At 41.7% G+C, this 8,656-nt stretch overlaps 3 protein-coding genes across 3 annotated transcripts; 2 read left to right on the top strand and 1 right to left on the bottom strand.

The window, feature by feature from the left end:
- Positions 1-400: 400 nt before the first annotated feature.
- mrps23 (mitochondrial ribosomal protein S23) lies at positions 401-2,372 on the bottom strand. Its single transcript, XM_067245875.1, has 5 exons — positions 2,229-2,372; positions 1,375-1,554; positions 1,219-1,296; positions 931-1,054; positions 401-795 (listed from the first exon to the last, which is right to left on the bottom strand). Exons 1-5 carry the CDS (start codon positions 2,270-2,272, stop codon positions 670-672), a joined length of 552 nt encoding a protein of 183 aa, XP_067101976.1. The 5' UTR covers positions 2,273-2,372; the 3' UTR covers positions 401-669.
- Positions 2,373-3,648: 1,276 nt separating this feature from the next.
- Positions 3,649-5,697, top strand: LOC136951998 (dehydrogenase/reductase SDR family member 13-like). Its single transcript, XM_067246669.1, has 5 exons — positions 3,649-3,775; positions 3,893-4,011; positions 4,134-4,257; positions 4,874-5,200; positions 5,410-5,697. Exons 1-5 carry the CDS (start codon positions 3,649-3,651, stop codon positions 5,664-5,666), a joined length of 954 nt encoding a protein of 317 aa, XP_067102770.1. The 3' UTR covers positions 5,667-5,697.
- A 642-nt stretch (positions 5,698-6,339) lies between these two features.
- On the top strand, positions 6,340-8,419 carry LOC136951471 (dehydrogenase/reductase SDR family member 13-like). Its single transcript, XM_067245873.1, has 5 exons — positions 6,340-6,471; positions 6,783-6,901; positions 7,012-7,135; positions 7,209-7,535; positions 7,720-8,419. Exons 1-5 carry the CDS (start codon positions 6,345-6,347, stop codon positions 7,974-7,976), a joined length of 954 nt encoding a protein of 317 aa, XP_067101974.1. The 5' UTR covers positions 6,340-6,344; the 3' UTR covers positions 7,977-8,419.
- The last annotated feature ends 237 nt before the right edge of the window (positions 8,420-8,656 follow it).

Here is an 8,656-nt window from a genome sequence, read left to right as displayed (position 1 = left end):
GGTGAGGGGTAAAAAAGGTGAGAACGATATGTGAGAACCCCCAACCCTCTAGGTGGGTTCGGGGGCATGCTGCCCCAGAAGAAAATGTCTTAAATTTTAAAGTTAAATGCATCAATCTAGTGCACTTTGAGAGCAAAATTAAGAGGCTAGATCAATGTATAAAACCTCTCCCCACTCTGCCTGATTGGCTGTGAGGTTTAGCCATTAAAATGGGTCACGTAGGTGACTCATTTTGGGTCTCACCTAAAGTTGAGGAGTTTGCATGCCTGAATTATTTTACCTCAAATAAAACGATAGTTACAATTTACTTTCAGGGCTCTGGGGTTTAATATGTTAAATGTTTAATATGGTGGTTGTGATGCATGAGAAACTGAAAAGGAAAACCAACTAACTCATTATTAATGGACACATTTTAAACAGCTGTCCTGGTCAGTATTGTTCCACATCAAATATCTTAGCCACACACATTTTACATATATATACACAGGCCGATGTAACCTAACATAATTCTATAACTTCTCCACTCCATTTGACTTATTCAGGACCCCACAGGCAAGCAGAACAAAATGAAGCCACACAGGGTACAATATTTTGTACATAGAGTAGAAAGAAACGTTTCATTGTTCATTGAGTAGCAAAGTGAATGTCTCTGTGATTAAATTCCATGTGTCACTGTTGAATGGGGTGAGTGGGTGTCTGTTCATCAGGCACCTCACCAGGTGTTTCTATCTGCTGTTCTGCCAGCATGTCTGTCAGCTTCATACCAAGCACAGGATCCCTGGTCTCTAGTGCCACCTGCAGGGGAATAAGCATAACACAAATCCCTTACTAAAATGACAACACAGAAGATAACTTTCCAGACATATTATAGCATGACACACTGTAATGAGTCTTTTCACATTAACTCTTCAACACAAACATTCAACTTACCGAGGAACCACCCCTTCTCCTCAACACAAGTCCCTCTGCAAGAAGTGCTTTCCCAGTTGCCTCATACAGCTCTGACTCCTTAAGCTCTCCACGGCTCTCCAGCTCAGTGTATTTCTGTACAAATCTACACCGTGGGAAAATGTTTGTTAGCTGAATATTCTTAAATGCATAAAATGTGTTTGCAATATATTCATGAATATATCTGTGACACAAGTTTTAAAAAATCCTCTCCTGCATGAGTACCGTCTCCATTAGAATAGTCTATGCTATGTAAATATATGATCACACCTTTGGCATGGTGAAATAAAGTTGGCTTTGGAGAGATCAAAAGCTCTGGGCCCGGTCCCATACATCTCGTAGAATTTCCTGAAATAGAAAAACGCTTGAACACTAACAATAAATAAAGTTATTTTCTTTGGACACAAGTTTTGGTTCCCCACTTACGCTCGTATTTCATCCTCTCTGTAGAAGATGTCTGGAACGACCACCACTTTCTTCCCATATATCTTTGCCACTGGTTTCACATAGAGGGGTTCTCTCTTGGGAGGAAAGGCCTTGTACACGTCGTACCATATCGGCTTGTCCGACTGCTTGACGACTCCAGCGCGCATCAGATCTCTAACTCTGCAGTGGAGTTAGTAGATAATTATATTATTCAGATTTTCTAGTGGCATTTCTTAAATCCACCTGCAACCCCAGAGCTACGAATTGTATTTCATAGAGCTTACTCACAGACTAGCTAAGGCACTGCTCTAATGGTTTACTATACTTATCTGCTCTTTGGAGTGGGATGCATGAGGACTAAAATGTAAGAAAACTAAAATTCACACTCTGAAAATTAAAATGTGTATTGTCATGACATGGTCATATTAAACCTTTATACAAACCCCGACAAGTTTAAGCATCAACCTTCGTCAGGAAGTCAAAAGATCCCTGGCCTGAGAGGTAGAGCTACCTTGCTTGCTATATTAGCTCTACTGTAGCACCAGCTATATAGCAGCTGAACTGTGCAGAACACAGGACACACAATGTAAACAATTAGTCTAATTGAAGACAAACGATGCTAGTGTATGCGGGACTCCTCAGCTATTAATCTCGTTGCTAGCCAGCAAGATTGCCCAACCGACCTATCTGCCTGGCTAAACCATATATAGCTACCTATTAATTTTAGGGCATAGCTCATAGGCTGGCTAGCTAACTTGCTGAAGTATAGGCGAAGGATAACCTTGGGGTACTACTGGATCTCACAGGCTAGCTTTACAACTTGAGAAACATTATTTTGCCTCTGGACAACCTACCGGGTGAAAACGGTCCCAAACTTCTCAAGTCGACTTCCAGCCATTATTAAATACTCAAAGATAGTACAATAGATAACTAATAACTTAAATCCAAAATCTTTCTGTTCATCTTAGACACGCTTTTATACGCCGCCTAGCTTCTTCTTTGAATGCTCAACTTTTAGGTCAACTGGTTCATTACTGCCCTCAACTGGGCTGGAGAAGGTAGCACGCTTTAGATTAATTTTTAGAGCGATAGTATTTTGAGGCTTTAGTTTACACTAACTACACAAGAATCATAAGGCTCTCAAGTTTTATCAAAAGTTTGGCGTGACATTACCATACCGGGGGTGATGGTGATGTTTTCTGATTGGCATTTAACTCTGTACAACTCGAGACAACTAAGGTATTTTATAGTGTCCAATGTTGGCTCTCAAGTAAAATCACGGCTGTTAGAACATAACCTTAACAAAATAGTAACAATAGCTATTGCAGCCACGTGTTGTACCAATTGGCTCAATTTTTGTAAACATTTTACATTAACTTTGTCAAAAAATCATACAGATGGTGTTATTTCAAAAAATGCCATTGGCGTTTTTTTTTACAATGTAATTCAAGTACCTCTCCATTATACATTCCTTGATCATTATGACATGGGCTTTAAAACTCATCCCAAACATTCTATTAAACCTGTGGAAGACAAACATTAAATCATTTAGCATTGACTCATTGACTATTAAGTCCTGCACCAACGTTTCTCCAGCATTGACTAACTGCAGCGCCGAAACAACATTTCTCTAGAATTGACTTACTGACTGTTCAGCGCCGAAACAACATTTCTCCAGCAACACTAACCACTATGGAAAAGGTGAGATTACCTTTCCAGAAAAGAAACCCCAGACCCCAAACACACCCCCACCGCACCCCAAGTGTAAAATTTTGGTTTTGGCCAACGTTCACCTGCAGCTGAGATCGAACACGCCACATTTGACATCTCAAGCACAACCACCACCAGTTATGCCAACTGACAGCTTGCCTGTCATAGGACCAGCATTACTGAACTACATTACTTCACTTTTTGAGCAGGTCATTCCTTAAACCTGACAAAATGCAGAAAGATGTGTAATATGCATTTATATCTTGTGAAGCATGTTTGAAACTTTTTTAACTATAATAAAGTATGAGATGCAAATTAATGTATCTGGTTGTTGAAGACCCTGCAGTGTATTTTTTGTTTTGCCTAAGTACTTTTGCATGCCCTTCAGAGGGGAAGCACAAGACCTGCTAAAAGCTGGAATGCGCCGCTCAGTTCAAATGGGTGTGTCTTGAACTCTACTCAAATTCTCAGAATCTGAAGCCGTGTGAATTAGAACAGGGGTCGAAACTGTCGAGTGCTGTTCTTTGACTCTCAATCTGATGCCTCACTTATATAGAAAGTAAAATGGAAACGTTTTTCCTTATTGCTGTAGTGTTGGCGTGTGTGTATGCAGTTGTTTATCAAATTGGTGTCAAAGGGGCATCATGTAAAAGCAAAGTCAAACTCCATGGAAAAACTGCCATAGTTACTGGTGAGTGGGTTTCTAAGTTTTAGTTGTACTTAAATTGTATTTTGAGTCACTTATGGTCCATACGTTTAGGTTCACTCAATGGAGAACCAGTTATCAATCCAGAATTGTTTGTTCCAGGAAGTAACACAGGTATTGGGAAGACAACAGCCATTGACCTGGCCAAGAGAGGAGCCAGGGTCATTCTGGCCTGCCGCAGTAAGCAGAGGGGTGAGGCTGCTCTTGCTGAGATTAAGAAGGTAAGAAGATGGAAATTATTTAATAGGATGAATTCTGCCTGTTTTCTCACTTCTATGCCCTTTAAGATTTTTGTGATTGTTAATAGATTAGAGCAAAGTTATGAATATTTTTTGTTCTACAGGAGAGTGGGAGCAACCAGGCGGTGTACATGCAGCTGGATCTAGGGAGTCTGAAGTCTGTGCGCTCCTTTGTTGAAACCTTCCTGAAGACTGAACCCAGACTGGACCTGCTGATCAACAATGCAGGTTTGCTATGGAGTGGGTGAAGCATGGTCATATATTGTTATTATAACAGTGAGGAGTGCCGGAGGTGGACTCAAAGTACATTTACATTTAGTCATTTAGCAGACGCTCTTATCCAGAGCGACTTACAGTAAGTACAGGGACATTCCCCCCAGGCAAGTAGGGTTAAGTGCCTTGCCCAAGGACACAACGTCATTTGGCACAGCCGGGAATCAAACTGGCAACCTTCAGTTTACTAGCCCGATTCCCTAACCGCTCAGCCACCTGACTCCCTCAGTCAGGTGGTACTCAGGAAGTACTCAAAGTACTCAGAAACACATGGAAAAACTCAAAACAACAAACTGACAAGGACTGACAACAGGAGCAGACATATATACAGAGGGCAGGGTGATCTCAGTCGACCACCGCTGAGTGATTGGAGGCAGACACAGGTGTGCATGGAACCAGGAACCAGGGGAAAGACATACAACAAGGACTGGAACACACACCAAGGAGACTGACAGAAAACACTAGCGGCAGGGAAAACAAGAAGAACTAAAGAATAACCGTGCTGTGGCAATAATAGTGTTTATAATTAATTGCAATTAAGGTAATTTTAATGTTGTTTATTTTTTCTAAGGGATCTACATGCAAGGCCAAACTGAGGATGGCTTGGGCATGATGTTTGGTGTTAACCACATCGGACACTTTCTGTTGACCATCCTGCTGCTGGACCGTCTGAAGGAGTGTGGACCCAGTCGAGTGGTCAACGTGTCATCGACGTTTCATAATTTTGGCACCATCGATTTTAATTGTTTGAGCACTCACAAGGAGTTGGGTGTTGGCAAAACAACAATCGATGACACAAAAATCTACAGCAACAGCAAGTTGTGCAATGTTCTCTTCACCCATGAGCTGGCACAGAGACTGAAGGGCACCAAGGTCACCTGCTACAGCCTACATCCAGGTTAGTTTGACCATAGTTGAAGCTTAACTAAATTAGATTGATCCTAAACCTAGCTTATTCCATGAAATGCTTGGGGAGTACACCACAGTCTCATCCTTCTGTTACTATCTGTAAAAAAATTACATTTTCCATGAAAGTTTAATCTTGAAACAAAGCTGAATTGATCAGTTTACTAACTTATGAAAACAATGCTGTTTTCAATTCCATAGGTTCTATTAACACCGACCTGACCCGTGATGCCAAAATACTCGCCATGCTGTTGAAGCCCATTACCATGCTTTTCTTCAAGACCCCGGTACAGGGGTCCCAGACCACTCTCCACTGTGCCCTCCAGGAGGGCTTGGAGCCCCTGAGTGGACGCTACTTCTCTAACTGTACGGTTAGAGACGTGTATGCCAAGGCCAAAGATGACGCTGTGGCTAAGAAGCTCTGGGAAGTGAGCGAGACTCTGTGTGGCCTGTCATGAGAAAGTCACCATGACTCAGCTGTTTTTGTCTGTAAACAACATATAAAAAATGGTTTTGCTCTGTCCCATTGTCTTTATTTTGTCTTCTTGATACATTTTTTCATCACAATTTGTTGTAATTTTCTAAGTACTGTTGTTAGTTACTGAGTAAAATACATGCTATTAACTAATTAACTTTTTTATTATTGGCAACCAGTTTATAAAAGCAACATGTCTGCATTGTGTAATTTTTCTACAAAAGTAAGATGAAATGTGTAAATCGTTTCTGCAGGCTTTTGCTGAATACTTTTAGCAGAGTATGGAATATTAGAGGAGCAGGTAATTACTTTTCTGTTGTCCATCCAAAGACCTACAGGTTCCTCAAGAGTATTACAAAGCATATAAAACATATGTGAAACTGCAAAGACTATGAAACCCAATATCCAAATTCACTAGAAGTTCTTTGGTTTTAGAAGAATGTACAGTATTAACAAATGACAATTACAACGTACTTTGCATTATCTGCAGAAGGCAAGCACAAAGGCTATGTAAACATGCTGGATTGCGCCTGTGCATTCCAAATACTGTAGGCGTGTCTTGAACTTTCCCCATTAAAGAGAAAGTGGAGCATTACTGTGAGACAGAACTGAACTGCTGCCTTGATTCTCTATCGGGTGCCTCACTCACACAGAAAGCCTAATGGAAACCTTTTTTCTTGTTGCGGCAGTGTTGGTGTGTGTATATGCAGTCATTTATACTGTTTGTGTCAAAGGCAAATCATGTCAAAGCAATGTCAAACTTTATGGAAGAACAGTCATTGTTACTGGTGAGTGAGCTTTTATAATTTTGAAATAGCAGTCTATAGGCCTAGACCTACTGTATTCATTTTTAGCATTTTAGCACCATTTTGCTAGTTTGTGGAAATCCATGGAGCCAGAGACTGGTACAAGTATTTCATATACACTCAGTTTGCTCTTAGTCAGCACATTAATCATGATCAACTTTGTGTTTTCCCTCTGCATGGAACATTTTAGTTCTTTGTAACAAAAAAACATTTTGTTGTTTATTTTTGTGCTTTTGTTCAGGTTTACTCCATAATGAACCAAATCATGAATAACGTTGAATTGCTTGTTCCAGGAAGTAACACGGGTATTGGGAAGACAACAGCCATTGACCTGGCCAAGAGAGGAGCCAGGGTCATTCTGGCCTGCCGCAGTAAGCAGAGGGGTGAGGCTGCTCTTGCTGAGATTAAGAAGGTAAGAAGATGGACTCTAACACAGAAACCATGTGTAGGCATTTTAATATTTGTACATATTCAGGCTATTCAGATATTAGAGCAAAGTCATGAGGGATATTTGGTCTGCAGGAGAGTGGGAGCGACCAGGTGGTGTTCATGCAGCTGGATCTGGGGAGTCTGAAGTCTGTGCGCTCCTTTGTTGAAACCTTCCTGAAGACTGAACCCAGACTGGACCTGCTGATCAACAATGCAGGTTTGCTTTGGATTTAATCATGGTGTATTGTTCTTTGAGATGGACAATAGTAACCTTGTTTGTTTTAACCAAGGGATTGTCATGGAAGGCAAAACGGAGGATGGCTTGGGCATGATGTTTGGTGTTAACCACATCGGCCCCTTTCTGTTGACCATCCTGCTGCTGGACCGTCTGAAGGAGTGTGGACCCAGTCGAGTGGTCAACGTGGCTTCAACAGCTCACAATGCGGGTCATATTGACTTCAACTGCCTGAGCACTCACAAAGATCTAGGGGTCGGCAGCTCATTTCTGGATGTTATGAAGATCTACAGCAACAGCAAACTGTGTAATGTTCTCTTCACCCATGAGCTGGCAAAGAGACTGAAGGGCACCAAGGTCACCTGCTACAGCCTACATCCAGGTTATTAAGCATAATGTCTAACTAAATTAGATTTCATTTGATTTGACCCTATCCCGTTAAATGGTTGTTAAGAACAAGTCTTCTCTTTTTGCTTTTAATTTGACTCTAGAAGCAATACAAAGTAGAATACTTCTCTAATGTGAGTGACCAACCCAAATCCATGTCTTATTTTGACCTCCCTTAGGTGCCATTAACACCGAACTGACCCGGAACGCCAAAATGTTTGCCATTCTGATGAAGCCCTTCTCCTTGTTACTCTTCAAGACCCCGGTACAGGGGTCCCAGACCACTCTCCACTGTGCCCTCCAGGAGGGCTTGGAGCCCCTGAGTGGACGCTACTTCTCCAACTGCACGGTTAGAGACGTGTATGCCAAGGCCAAAGATGACGCTGTGGCTAGGAAGGTCTGGGAAGTGAGCGAAACTCTGTGTGGCCTGTCATGAGAAACTTTTACTATGACTTAAGGTTTTCACTAAGGATCCAATGATTGGACATTTTTGTCAGCCACTAATATCTTAAAGATCCTGTAAAGTGGACCTGAAAACGAGTTTTAAGTTCACCACACCACAGAATAATGTGTTATTAACTACCCATCCAAATTTGAATGAAAAAATAACACCGACAAGTATGTTAAATTAGGCTTTGAAATTGTGAAAAAATCAGCAGCCTTCTCTGCTTGAGACTGGGGGGGCGTGTCGCCTGAAGGAGCTGAAGCTCCGGCCCTCGCTGCCTAGTGCCTACCTCCGACCCAGATAATGGACGCTACGTCAAGCCGAACAAAACAGTATAGAATTAGAATGTATTTGTCCAATGTGTGAAACATACAGATGCATATAAATGAAATGTTCCCCTGAGCTGTAACACAGGAGTAAAAATGGACACCAGAGACAGCAGTGAGCTCTCCAACTACTTCTATGACATTAGCTACCATTTCACCAAAATACCATTATTGTACACCGAGTAGCCTAATATCAAGTTAGCGGTTTGCAATAACTCATAGCAGAGATACCTCTGGAAAAGCTATCTAGTATAATTATAACAAGCACACAGAACTGAGTGATGAACTGCAGGCGGCGGTGGATGGTCCAGGTGCGACCGGAGGAAGAACGGCCGGGAGGGCGAT

Source organism: Osmerus mordax, chromosome 11 (assembly GCF_038355195.1).
Source record: "Osmerus mordax isolate fOsmMor3 chromosome 11, fOsmMor3.pri, whole genome shotgun sequence".
NCBI classification, from domain to species: Eukaryota; Metazoa; Chordata; class Actinopteri; order Osmeriformes; family Osmeridae; genus Osmerus; species Osmerus mordax.
The sequence above is the reverse complement of the archived record's forward strand: the minus strand, read 5'-3'. Positions and strand labels throughout refer to the sequence as shown.